A 19,038-nucleotide genomic window follows, 5' to 3' on the forward strand; every position below is an offset into this window, starting at 1 on the left:
TATCATTATTAATGAATTACGTTTACCTATTGTAAAACGCTTCAATGACTTTGACAAAAGATTACAATGTAGACAAATGATTACAAGTGACTGGGAATAGAAAAACATCATAATGACGTCAGCAAAATGATGTTTTTGACGCTTACAATACAAATGAAGATGTTTGATGAGGAGTGAAGTAATATAGCTGTCAAAACAAAGCAGATTTGTTATCAGATAAGTAAATTATATATATTTTGATTATATTTTTTTGCTGAATAACTATTTGTTGAAGCATTTTATAATAATTATTGATTAATTAAAATAAATATAAAACACCAGAAAGTAGCCTTTACATTTTGCAGTGTTAGTTTAATGATTTCCATTCAGGAATAACTGATAGATTTGTACAATATATTGTATTTCAAGGTAAAAATAATTCATGCTTCAGCCACTCTTATGATTGTGTGTGGCTAAATTTAAAGGGAAAAAAGGGGGGTAGGTACATTATTTGAAATGTCATGAAAAGGCTGAAGTGATATTCATGTTATTAATCTTACTCTATTGATATTTTAATAAAAACAACATTTGTTAAATTAGATTATTACATTGTATTATACCTGTTAGAAACTGTTTAATCTTGAGTGTTTATTTATAAAAACAAATATCAAGGACTTTTGATTCTTTGTGGAGTGATTTTTGATTTTGCAGGGGGAAACTCAGATGCATTTATTGATTAAAAGATCTGTTCAACTGTGAAGAATTTCAAGCAGAACAACTGCACCAAGATGTTATTTAGCATTTCTAGTTGGAAGTCCTGATACAGCAATTTTAATTACAGACAGGAAGAGAAGTTTACTTATGATAATAACACAAAAAATGAAAATTCAAAAAAAATCCTTTTAAATTATTTCATGAACTTTAGATGAACAGTTCATGAACAACAAGTGGACAAACAATGTTCATGAATTAAATTACTAATGAACAGTTCATAAACACAGTAGTTCATGTGTTCATGAATGATTCATGGACTGGTATGGTTCATGAACAAATTCATGAATCATTCATAAAAAAATCATGAACTATACATGAACAGGACATGAACTACAAATGGACAAGCGTGTTCATGAACTATAAAATCATGAACAATTCATGAATAATAAAAGTTCAAGAACTATTTTTGTTCATGAACTTTAATGAACCAAAGAGTTCATGAACACTTTCTGTTCATGAATAGTTCATTATTCACTGGTTCATGAACGTGCTTGTCCATTTGTAGTTCATGTCTAGTTCATTAACTGTTCATGAATCTTTTATGAACAATTCATGAATTATGTTCATGAATCATTCATGAATTATGTTCATGAATCATTCATGAATCATCCATGAACATTCATGAACTATTCATAATCATTTCGCAGGGGAATATTCATGGTTATTCTAGAATATTCAACCATTCAATATTCATGGTTATTCTAGAATATTCAACCATTCAATATTCATGAAATATTCACATTCAAGGTTATTTTAGAGTATGTATTTAGCATTCACTATTGGGATAGATATATATTTTACACTCATGGTGATTATAGAATATTCTATCATGCATTTTTAATGGACATCCTATTTCATATTCATGAATATTCTATAGATAATTATTCATGTTAATTCTTGGTTATTCAGTTCATACAATATTCATGTATATTCAAGCTTATTCAGTTCAAACACTATTCATGTATATTCAAGGTGCCATTTAACATTTATGAATATTCATGAATATTCATGAACTGTTACCTTGAATATTCATGAATATTCGTGAATATTATTCATGAATATTCATGAATTGTTCGTGAATATTCATGAATAATTCATGGTCAGGAAAGCAGGGTTGTACCCATTAGCAAACTTATATTCATTTGGGTAATATATATACTGGTAATACTTCATAGTACTATTAAACTTACAGCTAGTAATGTCCACTTTACCATAAGTTAACTTTCCAAACAAATCACTCACTGCAGTTAGACTATGCCAAATTCTTTCCGCTGAACAAAATATCCTTTTCCTTGACAATCCATTTGTCAAACAAGGAATATATGAAGACTCCAACGAACTGAAAAATAGGAGAAATTGTTATACATCTAAAAACTAAAACTAGATGTGCTCATTTGCAGAACAACCCTCAAATGAAACAAAAAAGCCATTATCACTTAATACACATTTTTGTTTAGTGTAGATCTGAAGCATGCCTCAGGGTGTTGGATTTTCTCGCGTGTTGGTGGCCTTCAGCTGTTTTCTGCTCTTTGTCGGGTTGTTGTCTCTTTGACACATTCTCCATTTCCATTCTCAATATTATTGATGTAAGTTTCGCTAGCCATGACTGTCAAAAGATAGTTATCAAAGAATTACACACATTACTTCCCATCAAACTTCCAATTAGTTCAGTACCTGCAGAGGTAAATCAAATACAACTATCATTTTTATGAAATTATTAGTCTAACGGAGGACATTTGATCAAAACATTTGTTTAGACCTTCCGGAATCTATTGAACTAGTGTGGTGTTGTAAATATATAATTAGACTTACTTGCAGATTTGATCACCTATAGAATATAAACAAGTTATTTCTGACATTATCAAACCAGCACCATCATCACACAGATCCTGACCAAAGTCTGGTGTCTTTGTTACATTAGCTACAATAAAAAACAATTATTAGAGTTTATTTCTTAACTCCTAAGACATGTTTTGCTTGATTGCTAAAGTACTAAGTAAAAAAATAATCAGAAAAATACCATATTTGGCACTGTTGAACACATTTATAAACAATTGTAAGATCTTTAGACCCCAAATTACATATTTTCATATAATTTACCTATACACTACTCTACAGTCAAATACATTGTACCAGAAATACTTCACAATTGTTATAATTAGACTTTTTACCTGGTTTATATTACCATGAGCAACATGACGGGTGCCACATGTGGAGCAGGATCTACTTACCCATCTGGAGCTCCTCAGATCAACTTGAGTTTTTGGTGGGGTTTGTGTTGTTAGTGTTTATTCTTTGTTGTATTTTGTGTACTATTGTTTTTCTTTTTTAGCCATGGCATTGTAAGTTTATTTTTTATTTTTGAGTTTGACTGTTCCTCTGGTATCTTTCATCTCTCTTTTATATAATTAGCCTATACACATCTCTACTGTCCAATACTATACTATACAATTATCCTATAATTTACCTATACATGTCTGTGTAGTAAAATCTCAGAAATACTATACAAATATCCTATAATTTACCCATACAGGTCTGTACTGTCTTTCTCTCATTAAGTGGAGATCCCATCGCTATAGTCATAATATCATTTAAACCATTGGTTAGCCAGATCATGTGATCTTCCATCACCTCTGTCTCATTAGCCAGGCATAGTTTATGTTCTTTAATTGGTCTGTATAAACATTCTGACATCTCTTGGTAAATACTGAATAAAACAGAAATTTTAACTTCAATCTAAACTTATTCTATTTTTTTAAATATCACAAAGTCAACCTAAGGTTTTAAGACATATCAGGCTAATGCAAAGAAGGCAATATTCATCATGAATGAGTCCGTGTCACATGATCATGAAAACAGTTTAATTTACTAAAAAAACAAAAATCAATTATGGCAAATCATACCTGACACCACAAGTTGAGTGTTAAGTTCAGATGGACTCCAGTTCAAGCTGCAGATACATTTTTTAGTGAATACATGAAATATTTTTTTACCAGGGCAAGTACTGATTTCTACCTGTAAAATGTATAAATATTTCTAACACAACTGACAAGATGCAAGACAATTAATTAACAGCTGTTTGACCTTGGGCATGGTGTCCAAGGTTATATGTAAATGTTGTTTTGTTGTTGTATACTTACAGACATGGCAGACCTGCCAACTTTTGAAAATCTCCATGGGGGATTTAGCGCGCGACAAGATTTTTAAGGGTTACAATTTTAGCGACTTTTCTGTGAGCATTGTTTTTTACTCCTACACTTGTCCTAAGTTCTCTTCTTTTTTCTTTTGGTATACTAATGATGAGCTTGTAGGCCTTGGTTACTTTTATTTGCATGATTCTTGAACTTTTAAATTATAAAATTGACAAAATAACTGAGGAATAGAGAACATGGCATTAAAAATAAAGGATTCTAAGTAGAGACCCCCTCCAAAGACCTTCTCATAAATGAACCTCGACTCAAAACACATAAAACTACATGTCCTAAAGTAAGAAGGATGAAGATAGATTTTGATTTAGTCTTACTCATGGTCTTTATATCAGTATCAATGAGAAAATGGATTAAATTTGAGTTATCTTTCTTTGTATTCAGAGGTGCTCTTACCTGCGGAGGCTTATACAGTAACACAGTAGAAGTGTATACAAAATGGCGTCGATTTTAGATCAACAGACACACGATGTCTGGTTTCAAAAATTAAACAAATTTCAAGATAAACGATGTTTATCTTTACAGTTCTCATCTTTCAATTAATTATGATTTTGCTGTGGAAATACGGCAAATGTTGCAAATTGTGCTTGTATGATAAATTGATTAAAATTGAAAGGCTGTTTGACCAAATTTATACAAATTAATTTTGAGGATTGTTATGACCCATTAGGTAATCTGATTACATACAACTACTAATTATGACACCTGTTGTGACTGTTGATTAGCATAGAGTCATTAACTTGTCATAATTTGTCCCCAGGTAAAAAGATTTTTTTAAATTGATCAGAAAAACTTCAAAATCGGTAAACTATAATTTTTTCGGGTATATTTGTTGAAAATCGGGATTTTGACTAATTTTACAATCCCGATATCGGGATTCGGGTTGAGGGGTAAAAATCGGGATGATACCGCGAAAATCGGGATAGTTGGCAGGTCTGACATGGGTAATCAGACATATCCATTATACCAAACATTTGAGCAGATATTCTGTTTGACCTTGGGTGTGATGACCAAGGTTATATGTAAATGTTGTTTTGTTGTTGTATACTTACAGACATGGGTAATCAGACAGATCCATTATTCCATATGCAGCAGATATTCTGTTTGCCACAGCAGTCCCATAACAGGTCTGGACTATTGTGAAAACATCCTCACTATACATTGCTCTGGTACATTTATCTGCTGACTTGTATAAACCTGAAAAAAATGGATTGAAAGACATATACTGACAGTTCAGAAATTTTTGTCAAATCAATTACTTTTGATTGTTTAGATTTTAGAGAGATCAACAGAAAACAGAGCTTTTTGAATAAGTAAGTTGGAAAACAACAGTAAAAAAAGATTGAACCAAGAGAATGAAGTGGATATGAAGAAGGCAGAATTGTGGTAAAGAATAATGAAGTAGAAAAGAAAGAAGAAACTCAAAGTGAAAAGTGTGGTGTGATTCAATGTTCATATTTGTGCTGTTATCTTAACATAGTGTAAATGATTTTCTTTATTTCTTTCAATGCTCAATTTTAGCATCTTCCTTTTGTTACAATATGAAGTATCTGAAAGACTATGTATGGAATAAATAACACTCACCAAGGCATTCTGACATAGTGACATTATCTGGGGAAACTTTAAACAATTCGTCTTCATATTTAGTTAGAACACCATTTACTTCTTCTAAAGAACATTGTCCTAGTTTATCTTTGTTTGTCTGTAAAGTTCCATAGAGACAAGCAGAAGAGTACCAATACATTCTAAAAAAATATATAATCAAATATAAGTCTAATCTAAAATTAGACATGTCCAAACAAATGAATTTACATAATATCTGTAGTACATTGAGAGATATCAAGAAGGATTTCATGTAAGAATTATGCAGTAGTTTTACTACGATATTTTAAAAACTAAACTTTTTAATAGATTATTATCTATTGAAAATAATATTTGCAAATCTAAACAGACACTGTTTGGCAGCCGCCAGCCCGCATGTCATACATCCCCAAAATCAATAACTGATTTTTCCTTTGATATCTGGTTAATAAAATCTGTGGTCCCAACAAGGTTAGATTCTCATTTAGAACTTATTCTGTGAAAATGCTTTGGTCCATTATTTAACCCTACCTGCAACTGTCAAGTTTATCCTCTCCCTGCATTTGTTTCTGTAACCCGTAGTAATAACAGTCATAGTTTAGAATGTAGTGAACTACATCAGGATTAACACACGGCATCATGGTCACGTTCAGTGGAACTATGGTCGGCAGTACAACTTCCTTTCCTGGACCTATAACAAAAGCTTTCAAATTAAACTTTAAAAGAAAAATTGTCAAATTGACAAAAACAGCTTTTACAGTTATCTGCTTAAAGATATCATACATTATACAAAATGTAACAATAAATGATTACAAGCAGTGGCAGATCCAGAATTTTTCATAAGTGGGGGCCCACTGACTGCCTAAGAGGGGGCCTGCTCCAGAATGCTTCAGTGATTCCCAATATATTCAACCAATTTTTTCCCAGAAAAGGGGGGCCTGCACCCACAGAAAAACCCTCTAAATCTGCCTCTGACAAGTTTGATGATGATGATGGAATGCATACAATTAAAACTGTTTCACATTAGTTATTTTGTTATCCATCCCATATTTTCTGTTCTTTATAGATATTATCAATATTTACTGTGAATATAAAACATTAATTGTTTTATAATAAAAAACTTTTTCAATCAAGCATTGGTGAATAAAAAACTTAAAAATGAGACAAAGATTATAAATATTTGTTTTATAATAACAAAATAGGATTTAAAAAAGAAGCACCACATAAAAGATAAAATATACAAACCAAAACATGAGATTGGATCAAACACTGATATATTTTGTCCTATCATAGACCAAGAGTCCCTGGACATTGTTGAAACAATTTGTTCCTTGTTGCAGATACCTGTCTGGAACAGTACACATCCAATCATGTCTAATAGAACTCTGAAAATAGAAATCATCAACAGATTAAAGATAAAATTAAAATGAATAGTTAAAATAACAAACATTCTTTTTTTTAACAGGCAAAGTACTTTGAGCTTTCTTTCAGTAACTGAGAGCATTCTTTCATACAGTAAAGTATAATAAATCATTGCTTTGCATGTTCCGGTGTCTATTAAGTGTTTTTTGTAAAATCTAGTTTTAAAAAAAGGTGAAGAGTTGAGGCAGCTAGGTTAATTCTGCCATATATGTGTGTGTCTGTCATACCTGTCAACTCACCCGTTTTTTGCGGGTGACACCCGTTATTTTCACCTCTCACCCAGGAGTTTATCTTTACCCGGCGGGTCCCGGGAATTTCTAACATTACCCGTTTCACCCGGATTTCTGACCGGAATTGTTTCCGGTATTTAGAAGTAATACGACCTTCGATTTTATCGGTCTTTTTCAATGTAACCAAAAGTCAAAATGTAGGACTTGTTTACCTGAGCTACGTAACAATATTTTCAACAAGCTACAAGATGAGTTCAGTGACTATCAGTTGACCCCATTAGATGAACTTCCACTTTGCACTTCCCCTGAAACTGACATTGGTACATTTTGGGGAGAAATGTCCAAGTTGCATGACATTTTTCTTAACAAGCCAAGATTTTTTGTTTTGTCAAAACTTTTTGTTTTAGACAAAATATCTAATTTGGCATTAAAATTAGAAAGATCATATCATTGGGAACATGTTTACTAAATTTCAAGTTAATACTACCTCAAATAAAAACTTGAACCAAAACTTTAACCTAAAATGGGACGAACAGATGAACGGACAGACGAACAAACAAACAGACGAACCGACCAGAAAACATGATGCCCTATTACTATCTTAGGTGGGGCATAATAAATACAACTGACAACCCCAGACATTTCTATATTTAATTACCTGCACTTCCTGTCTTTGTCAACCAATCTTAGTTGAGACTTGGCTGAGTCACATTTACTATCTAATATACTTGATATGTACGTCATACTATTGCAATCAGGTGCTGAAATATATCAATACATAATTAAACTTTGTAAAGGCATTTAGCACGGATTCAATCATAGTAAAGGTATTGAATGGATTCAACCTTGGTAAATGAATATAGTCTGGTTCAAACTTGGTCAATGTATATAGTTAGTATGGATTCAATATTGGTAAAGGTATATAGAATGGATTCAATATTGGTAAACGTATATAGAATGAATTCAATCTTGGTAAAGGTATATAGAATGGATTCAATCTTAGAAAAGGTATATAGAATGGATTCAATCTTAGAAAAGGTATATAGAATGGATTCAATCTTAGAAAACGTATATAGAATGGATTCAATCTTAGAAAAGGTATATAGAATGGATTCAATCTTAGAAAAGGTATATAGAATGGATTCAATCTTAGAAAACGTATATAGAATGGATTCAATCTTAGAAAAGGTATATAGAATGGATTCAATCTTAGAAAAGGTATATAGAATGGATTCAATCTTAGAAAAGGTATATAGAATGGATTCAATCTTAGAAAAGGTATATAGTATGAATTCAATCTTGGTAAAGGTATATAGAATGGATTCAATCTTAGAAAAGATATATTGAATGGATTCAACCTTAGTAAAGGTATATAGTTTGGATTCCCTCTTGGTAAAGGTATATACCGGTAGATGGATTCAATCTTGGTAAAGGTATATAGAATGGATTCAATCTTAGTAAAGATATATTGAATGGATTCAACCTTAGTAAAGGTATATAGTTTGGATTCAATGTTGGTAAAGGTATAAAGTATGGATTCAATAGAATGGATTCAATATTGGTAAGGGTATATAGAATGGATTTAATCTTAGTAAAGGTATATAGTATGGATTCCCTCTTGGTAAAGGTATATACCGGTAGATGGATTCAATCTTGGTAAAGGTATATAGAATGGATTCAATCTTAGTAAAGATATATTGAATGGATTCAACCTTAGTAAAGGTATATAGTTTGGATTCAATGTTGGTAAAGGTATATAGTATGGATTCAATAGAATGGATTCAATATTGGTAAGGGTATATAGAATGGATTCAATCTTAGTAAAGGTATATAGTATGGATTCCCTCTTGGTAAAGGTATATACCGGTATATGGATTCAATCTTGGTAAAGGTATATAGAATGGATTCAATCTTAGTAAAGATATATTGAATGGATTCAACCTTAGTAAAGGTATATAGTTTGGATTCAATGTTGGTAAAGGTATATAGTATGGATTCAATAGAATGGATTCAATCTTGGTAAGGGTATATAGAATGGATTCAATCTTAGTAAATGTATATAGTATGGATTCCCTCTTGGTAAATAATATAAAAAACTGATCATGTCATCATGTTTATTTTTTCATCACATTTTATCAAGTTGTATTGAACATTATTATCACACTTGACTTTTTATGCTAATGTATGTATGCAATGTACTAGTATATGTTTGTGTTTTGTTTGATTTTTCATTACGAGGGCCTCAGGGAAGATTAGTTATATAGCTAACTGTGTAACCCTCTTAAAATAAAGTATTGTTGTTGTTGTTGTTGTTGTTGTAAAGGTATATACCAGTAGATGGATTCAATCTGGGTAAAGGTATATAGTATGGATTCAATAGAATGGATTCAATCTTGGTAAGGGTATATAGAATGGATTCAATCTTAGTAAAGGTATATAGTATGGATTCCCTCTTGGTAAAGGTATATATAATGGATTCAATCGTGGTAAAGGTATATAGTATGGATTCCCTCTTGGTAAAGGTATATACCAGTAGATGGATTCAATCTTGGTAAAGGTATATAGTATGGATTCCCTCTTGGTAAAGGTATATACCAGTAGATGGATTCAATCTTGGTAAAGGTTTATAGTGTGGATTCAAACTTAATAAAGGTGTACAGTTTTTATTTTGCAATCTCTGTATTCTTTTAAATAAATTTTGTTTTGTTACTTAAAATAACTTTTACATTCTTTTAAAAGTTGAATGTTTTTACTCCATTTTAAAAACAAATTAAAAATTGAAAAAAAAACCACTATAAGAACATTTATTTTTATTGTACAAATCATGTTTACAGCTGATATACTAAAACTTACCAGGTGTTGTAGTAGGGGGTGGTGTTACATCTTATGAAAAGAAAAAAGAAAACATAATATATAAATTGAAATTTTGAAAGGATTCCAAGGAACCATGTGTTTTGTCTACCATTGCTGCTGTCAGTGTTAAAATGTAAGGTTGGTTGTAAAATACTTAGTCCATTTATCAGTAAAGTACAGAAATTTAAAAAAAAAATTGTAGACAGACAGATGTCTAGCTTTTTTCATAATTTGAGAGTATATTTTAAAATAAAATAGCAACATTTTATCATGTTAACAGAGCAAAATAATTTCTTAGACATAAGATATGGCAATGATGATACAACTATAACAAAATATCATTGATTTATCTTAAGTGGTACCCCTTTGATCTTAATAACAGGTCACAAACTTTAAAATAAACAATCAAATGAGATGACCTAATTGGAAAAATCTATATGACTATTACAAAGGTACTGAATGCATCTACATGTCCGTAGCTAATCTTTGTCCAATTCGGTCCTATTTCTAGGCAATGGTAGCAGAAAAGAACTGTCGACAATGAGTCTTATCACATCCAAATGTGCTTTAAATTCTTTAGACCAATATCCCAAGCAAATATCTGATATCACATAAGACTTAAGTTTGCTATATGTTTCTTTTCTCTGCTAGGACATACACAACAGTAGGTAATGGATTACATCTTCATCTGACTTTACATAGGATTTACATAATGCTGATTTCCTGCCACCACAAAATTCAGATCTATGAGATTCAAGTGAATAAGTCCCAGTTAGTAGCTGAACAAAAGTCACAGGCTCGACAAAAATGATTCTCACTTCATGCTTGGAGAATTTAACCACTTCTGTGAAAATGTCTCAGCTTCCAAACAAGCCCTTGTACATTTTATATAATGGGTGGAGGATTTGTATAAAAGGCTACCTTTACCGCTTAACTAAAATGAATTTCCAATCTTAACCCAATAACATGTGTTCATAATCATTATGCCATGAAATTATGATCGATATCAACAGCATTAATTACCTGTTATTATTTTTACATAGATATGGTCAGTATCAACAGCTTTGATCAGATCAAGCTCAGATTTAGGGTCCATCCTTGCTGCAGTAACAAACCCTAACATTCCTGATCTTATATCACTGGCTGTTAACTGAATGTAATACTTCACTTCAAACACCACATACACACTGCCTTGTCTGAAATATAAAATCAGATTGTACAAACACCACAGACACACTGCCTTGTCTGAAATATAAAACCAGATTGTACAAAAATCAGATTGTACAAACACCACATACACACTGCCTTGTCTGAAATATAAAATCAGATTGTACAAACACCACATACACACTGCCTTGTCTGAAATATAAAATCAGATTGTACAAACACCACATACACACTGCCTTGTCTGAAATATAAAATCAGATAATACAAACACCACATACACACTGCCTTGTCTGAAATATAAAATCAGATAATACAAACACCACATACACACTGCCTTGTCTGAAATATAAAATCAGATTGTACAAACACCACATACACACTGCCTTGTCTGAAATATAAAACCAGATTGTACAAACACCACATACACACTGCCTTGTCTGAAATATAAAATCAGATAATACAAACACCACATACACACTGCCTTGTCTGAAATATAAAATCAGATTGTACAAACACCACATACACACTGCCTTGTCTGAAATATAAAATCAGATTGTACAAACACCACATACACACTGCCTTGTCTGAAATATAAAACCAGATTATACAATCACCACATACACACTGCCTTGTCTGAAATATAAAATCAGATTGTACAAACACCACATACACACTGCCTTGTCTGAAATATAAAATCAGATTGTACAAACACCACATACACACTGCCTTGTCTGAAATATAGAATCAGATTGTACAAACACCATATACACACTGCCTTGTCTGAAATATAAAATCAGCACATACAGATACAGACACTGCCTTGTCTGAAATATAAAATCAGATTGTACAAACACCACATACACACTGCCTTGTCTGAAATATAAAATCAGATTATACAAACACCATATACACACTGCCTTTTCTGAAATATAAAATCAGCACATACAGATACAGGCACTGCCTTGTCTGAAATATAAAATCAGATTGTACAAACACCATATACACACTGCTTGTCTAAAATATAAAATCAGATTGTACAAACACCACATACACACTGCCTTGTCTGAAATATAAAACCAGATTGTACAACTTAATTATTTTCAAATGAAAAGTTACTGGCCCTTCTACAAGAAGCAATACTCATAGATAAATCATAGAGTTAATAAGGCAGCTACAGACAGAAATATAAAACTCTTATTGGAAAAGAAGTAAAACTTTCACCATAATCAGTTCCTCTTTGTCAGGCTGTTTAAATTTTAACAAGTATAATCTGTCCAATTGTAAACACAAACTAATAACTATTGTTCTCTGTGGTATATATTCTATGTACCTTTAATTTGTCCTTGAAAAGACAATCAATTATTGAAGCTACCACTGTAAATTAATTTCTGTTTCATTTGTCCTTGGTTATAGAAAGTTTGACATTGTGTGATATTAAGATTATAGTTGATTGAAGTCTTGGTGGATAAAGTAATGAAGTTTGGGATATTATACTATTATTAAGCTTCCAATGAATAAATTACCAGCCAATAAAAAAAATAGCTGCAGTAGATACTATAAGTTATATGGTTTGCTACCTACCCCCTTAGGATCCATAGAGGGTTAGTAAAACCCATAGGGGTTGAGGCCTGAGGCTGAATCCCCTATGGATTTTATTCACCCTCTATGGATTCGTAGGGGATCAGTAGTTAACCGTATAACAAATTTATCGCACGCTGGACTTTTTCTGCTGCATTTTGTTGTAAAATAAACAATGAAACACAACAACATTTATAGATGACGTCACCATTAACCCGTCATGAACCCCCTATGAAATTTACTAACCCCTATGGTCTCATAGGGGGTCACCATGTGAAGACGTTAAACCATCACAATTTACCCGTGGTGTGATAAAAATCCATATACCAACCTTAGATCTGTAATCTTCATGGAGGCAATGTATGAGCTAAAATTTCCTGATGCTATCGTCATCTAAAATAAAACAATAACAATTTTTCAATTAAGTTAAAAGCTTTCTGAATACTGTGTTATTTATTCTTTATAATAAATCATCATAGTCAACCTAAATAATATTGATTACTATACCTGAAGTGTTCCTTATACACATTGAAATGCATTGACATTATAACTTGTGCAGTGTTTGTGACATTGCTATTGTATTTTTGTAGAGTTTATCTATGACATCCTGAAAGTATGAAGGTTAAGGCTGGATGATTTTTACTTCTTTTTCAAATTTATAACCAAGTTTAACCCAAACTTTCATTTGGAACAGTCTTAAGGGCTGCAGTATGAATAAAATAACCATACATTGTCTCAAAATATATAGCAATCTAAAAATCAAATACCTGTTTTAGAATTTCTCTTGTTAAGTTCTGATATTTTCCACTGGCTTTATCAGTATACTCTGCATCCCAAGGAATGCCAAATTTTATGGTAATTTCAAACTCATATGAAGGGTTATCTGAAAAACAATCAAAAAATAATTTTCTGAAGAATACAATACAAATCAAATTATTTGTCTTGACAAATTCTGCATATATGCTTTTAAGAAATTTGTATTTCTTTGAATACTTCTATTTGTAGTTTAACTCATGAAAAATTATGAAAATTAATGTCCAATGAATATTTTAAATACATCAGCTATATGACCGGACTGTCATTATATTTATGGTGTTATGGCTTATTCAACATTTTTTTTTTACATCCACATGACACCATGCTCTGTTTTAACTATCCTACGTCTGTGAATTTGGGGTCAATATAGTAATCTGTCACATCATTTCTGGTGGTACCCAACACTTTCCCTAAAATTAATTTGGCTTGTTTAATTTTAATAAAATTTTGACAAAGTATTTACTTTGACCCTTTTACAAAAATATGAAAAATTCAAAAAATTTGAACCAAGCGTTTTATCAGAAAAAATTACACTGGTTATAAAACAATAATTTTGATCATTGAGAAGCTTTAAATCGCCTTCACAATGCAATGTAATTAAAAGGTTTAACTGATATTACAGAGCTATCTCACTGTAGTGTTAGGTACCACCTTTATTCAACAAATAATGAACCAGTGTACTAATTTTTAAGTTTCAAACTTCATGGTTAACTATCTTTACTATAACCTTTAACCTGAGAATGCATTTAACTCTCACTATCACATTTCAATAGATATAAAAAGATGTAGTATGAGTGCCAATGAGACAACTCTTCACCCAAGTCTATAAATTTTCAAAAGTAAATGGTTATAGGTCAAAGTAGGGCCTTGGTTCACTCCGAACAGCTATGTTAAGTGAACTGTGTAATCAGGGTCAATAAGTGATCATAATGATCATGTGTACTTAAGATTCAAATTGATGTGAACACACCTTCATAATAAACTACCCCTGTCACATATTCCCCATATTTATTTTTAAGGTCTTTCCCCTACGTGAGGAAAGACCTTATTGTTTTTCTAATGATTTTTTTTCTTTTTTTTTCATTTTTTCCTTCCAACATTTTTTGACATGCCTCTTGTTTCTGTTGAAGTTATTGAGACAAAATATGGACCATAGCTAGACCTCACCAAGATGTATTACCAAATGACCCTGTTAATGATTTCATCATCCCCTTTAGCAGTTATCTCCCTTTTATTGATTTTTTTCAACATGACCCCCCCTCATTGGTTTTAAAGATATCATGAACTTGGTTGGACATAATGTAGCTCTCATCATGATGTATTACCATTTGAGGCTGAATAGGATTTCATCGTCCCCTATGAGAGTTATATTCCCTTGAAACAATTTCTTTCCTTTGCATTTTTCTCAAAAAGTATAAAAGATAGAATCGATTTGAAAACGGCAACATGTACAGGAACAGATGGCAATGTTAATGAATATGTACAATCATTTTGTTATTAACCCTTATAAGGAGTTATTCCCCTTGAAAAATTGTACATAATTTTAGAAAAATTGTATTTTGAGAACCAGAAGTCGTAGAGACTTGGGACCTTCACCGATAATTTATTCTTAATTTTACTTTATCTAAAAACTATAACCTGATACTGAACTGACTCATGGACAAACTGACAAAGGCACAAACCCAAAAACACAATCCTATTACTGCAATTAATTTCTAATAAAACATCAAGTAATCGCCTCATTTTTTGCAGTAATTTAATTTTTTAACTTACAATTAGAATCAGGATCCATACAGACATGACCACATCCATTAGAGCAACATTTCTGGTCCCCTGTACAATAATAATCTCCTGAGCATTCCTCCACACAGGTACCAACAGTATGGTTACCAACAGCTGGACAGGTTCCTTGTTTGTTGCCTGTATCACCTATAATGTTTTTTTATTTTACTTTCATCTGCCAGATGTAAGCTAAGAAGTCGATACTAACAATCAGTATTGAAATTATAAAAATAAATATGAGCTAGACATTACTCACTTTTTACATTTATAACTAATGATGAAGTATTGCCTTTAGATTCATCATAACCTTGTTGCTTATATGGCCTTATTTACGCCACAAATTTTACTCTAGGTACAGACAAACCTGAACACCTTGAAAAGTTTTAAGGCATGACAGGACATAGGTAATTGAATTTAAATGCATTTTATGCTTCAGAGAATTAAAAACTTTTCTGGATTTTGCTATTTTAGTATATTTTACCTGGGAGTGTTTCAACAGACAGATCTGACCATTTCTGTAAGATGGTGTACTCTGGGTCACCTTGGATTTCCTCTATTCTTGTTTTCAAGGTCATCTCAAGTTTCTGTTCTGTTATGTCCATATAAAACTCAGCCTCACACCCAGCTATGATACTGCCTGGCCTGGAAAATTAGAGATTTTAATGGGGTATCATATGTAATACTTTTTTTTGTTAGATTGCAATCTTTCTTCTCTTTAGTTAATATGGTATTCTTTTTACAAGAATGTAGTTTGATACAAAGTTAAAACAATGATTACCTATACAATTGTTGACACACAATATAGTTTCTCTATTAATTAGGAAAACTTTATATTTAAAGGCATTATTTTTACAAATATTAACCAAGTCATTCATGAACACTTAATAATAGTAATCATTAGCAAAGTTAATTTGCAATTTTAAAAGCATACAAGATCTGTTAGAAAGTAAGATATAATTTTTTTACTATTTCTATTATCATTACAGTGACTTACTGTAAGTGTTGCTCTCCAACTATTGCAACTCTTTCAAAATTCTGACAAAATGGCAATTTGTTATATTTTAAAAACCAAACTGTTCAATAATTTTAAAGCAGAAGATCTTTGCTCTAGTTTTGTTTCATTATTCATCATTTGGTAAAGATATGATTTGTACTTATCCATTTAATTGTATAGTTGTTACATACCTTAACACCACAACTCTGATATACTTCAAGTAGGTCTTCAACTCACTGCTGGCTATTATCTTATTTAGCTGAAAAGGAAATAAATGTAATCTATATATATGCAATATTCTTTCATTGTTTTTGGATATTGCTATGCCCCCAAAAATACCCTGTTTAATGGCTGCCAAGGTCAAAATTGGTCTTCCAACCCCTCCCCCCACATTCCTTAACTTCTTATAGTCTGTTGTGCAGCTGAGATTTAAAACAACAACTCAAGTAACATTTGAGTAATTTTATAGAAGAGTGGAATTTTATAGGAATAGAGAGAAACATTTCATACAACACAAAATGATAATCTGATATATACAACACTTTTGTATACTGAGGATTCATTTATTTTCATATGTACCAATTTTCATGGACTGCAGAAATCCTGTATTTTTTCTGGATATTTGATTCTGAGGTTTTGACAAAGTCTACATAGCAGCTTATTTAAATCTTGCTATAAGTTTAACACTTAAATTTGTGGTTCAAATGTTTCCACTAAACCAAGCAAATTATATTCTTGAAATAATAATCTGTTGAATGATTCTCATTTAAAATACAGAGAACTCAGAACAAACAAAATGAAACATATAAAATAAAAACATTAGAGAAAAGAAATGGATGTACATCTACATATAGAATTATCTAAATAAAAGTATTGTCATCTTACCTCGTTGGTAAGTGTTGTTCTAAAAGTACTGTTTTCTCCTCCATATTCTGGTTTCCAGTCTAAGTCAAATCTAATGGTAATGTTAAACCTGCTATCGTCGTCTTCTATAAACATATAAATAAAAACACTTCATGAAAATAATGAATGATGAGGTATGACTGCATATGAGAAAATAATCCACTTATTTCCAAAATGAAGGGGAGGTAAGCAACTATAGTTGACTAAACAGTTTATGTTCTAAAAAGAAATAATATTTAGGAAAACATGAACTTAAAGTTTTATTTATCTAATGTAAAATACAGAAAGCACTTTTAAAAGGTACATAGGTTGTCTGATAAATATTTTTGTTAGCTCTAGTTGAGAATTTCTCTTGTAAGGTCATTGAAATTTATATAATAATTTTTAACTTCATTGTAATTTAAGTCATTAAAATTTAAATAATAATTTTGAACTTAGCGTAATTGAAGTTATTTTTTTCCAACTTACTGTAATTAAAGTAATATTTTTATTATTCATTGTAATTTGAGTAATCTAAATAAAAAATATTGTGATTTAAGTGAAAACAAGAATGTGTTCAAAGTACACAGATGCCTCATCTGCACTATCATTTTCCATATTCAATGGACTGTGAAAATGTGGAAAAATCTCTAATTTGGCATTAGAATTCGAAAGGTCATATCATAAGGAACATGTGTACTAAGTTTCAAGTAGATTTGACTTCATTCGACTTCATGAAAAACTTTAAACTGAAGCGGGACAGACAGATGGAATAATGAACAGACCAACAGATGAACAGACAGACAAACAGATGAACAGACAGACACACAGACCAGAAATTCTAAATGGGGCATAAAAATAAATTCACTGTCTAAACTGAAGTACATTTTTGTAATAATTTTTAGCTTACTTTTGGAATCAGGATCCATACAGACATGACCACATCCATTAGAGCAACATTTCTGGTCCCCTGTACAATAATAATCTCCTGAGCATTCCTCCACACAGGTAGCAACAGTATGGTTACCAACAGCTGGACAGGTTCCTTGTTTGTTGCCAGTATCACCTATAATGTTTTTTTTATTTTACTTTCATCTACCAGATGTAAGCTAAGAAGTGGATACTAACAATCAGTATTGAAATTATAAAAATAAATATGAGCTAGACATTACTCACTTTTTACATTCAAAACTAATGATGAAGTATTGCCTTAAGATTCATCTTAACCTTGTTGCTTATATGGCCTTATTTACGCCACAAATTTTACTCTAGGTACAGACAAACCTGAACACCTTGAGAAGTTCTAAGGCATGACAGGACATTGATAATTGAATTTAAAATACATTTGTGTTTCAGAGAATTACAAACTTTTCTGGATTTTGCTATTTTAGTATATTTTACCTGGGAGTGTTTCAACAGACAGATCTGACCATTTCTGTAAGATGGTGTACTCTGGGTCACCTTGGATTTCCTCTATTCTTGTTTTCAAGGTCATCTCAAGTTTCTGTTCTGTTATGTCCATATAAAACTCAGCCTCACACCCAGCTATGATACTGCCTGGCCTGGAAAATTAGAGATTTTAATGGGGTATCATATGTAATACTTTTTTTTGTTAGATTGCAATCTTTCTTCTCTTTAGTTAATATGGTATTCTTTTTACAAGAATGTAGTTTGATACAAAGTTAAAACAATGATTACCTATACAATTGTTGACACACAATATAGTTTCTCTATTAATTAGGAAAACTTTATATTTAAAGGCATTATTTTTACA

At 31.4% G+C, this 19,038-nt stretch overlaps 1 protein-coding gene across 1 annotated transcript in view; it reads right to left on the reverse strand.

The window, feature by feature from the left end:
• The window catches only part of LOC134716784 (uncharacterized), a 182,630-nt gene that overhangs the window by 38,785 nt on the left and 124,807 nt on the right, over positions 1-19,038 (reverse strand). The window contains exons 76-93 of the mRNA XM_063579792.1: positions 18,666-18,826; positions 18,175-18,330; positions 17,268-17,371; positions 16,574-16,641; positions 15,870-16,030; positions 15,380-15,535; positions 13,558-13,673; positions 13,122-13,183; positions 11,069-11,241; positions 10,046-10,075; positions 7,851-7,953; positions 6,786-6,925; positions 6,072-6,231; positions 5,544-5,704; positions 5,012-5,156; positions 3,279-3,460; positions 2,566-2,674; positions 1,944-2,092 (exon numbers count right to left, since the gene is read on the reverse strand). Coding sequence (XP_063435862.1) covers positions 1,944-2,092; positions 2,566-2,674; positions 3,279-3,460; positions 5,012-5,156; positions 5,544-5,704; positions 6,072-6,231; positions 6,786-6,925; positions 7,851-7,953; positions 10,046-10,075; positions 11,069-11,241; positions 13,122-13,183; positions 13,558-13,673; positions 15,380-15,535; positions 15,870-16,030; positions 16,574-16,641; positions 17,268-17,371; positions 18,175-18,330; positions 18,666-18,826 — 2,336 coding nt within the window. The remainder of the gene's footprint in view (positions 1-1,943; positions 2,093-2,565; positions 2,675-3,278; positions 3,461-5,011; positions 5,157-5,543; positions 5,705-6,071; positions 6,232-6,785; positions 6,926-7,850; positions 7,954-10,045; positions 10,076-11,068; positions 11,242-13,121; positions 13,184-13,557; positions 13,674-15,379; positions 15,536-15,869; positions 16,031-16,573; positions 16,642-17,267; positions 17,372-18,174; positions 18,331-18,665; positions 18,827-19,038) is intronic.

This window comes from Mytilus trossulus, chromosome 4 (genome assembly GCF_036588685.1).
Source record: "Mytilus trossulus isolate FHL-02 chromosome 4, PNRI_Mtr1.1.1.hap1, whole genome shotgun sequence".
NCBI classification, from domain to species: domain Eukaryota; kingdom Metazoa; phylum Mollusca; class Bivalvia; order Mytilida; family Mytilidae; genus Mytilus; species Mytilus trossulus.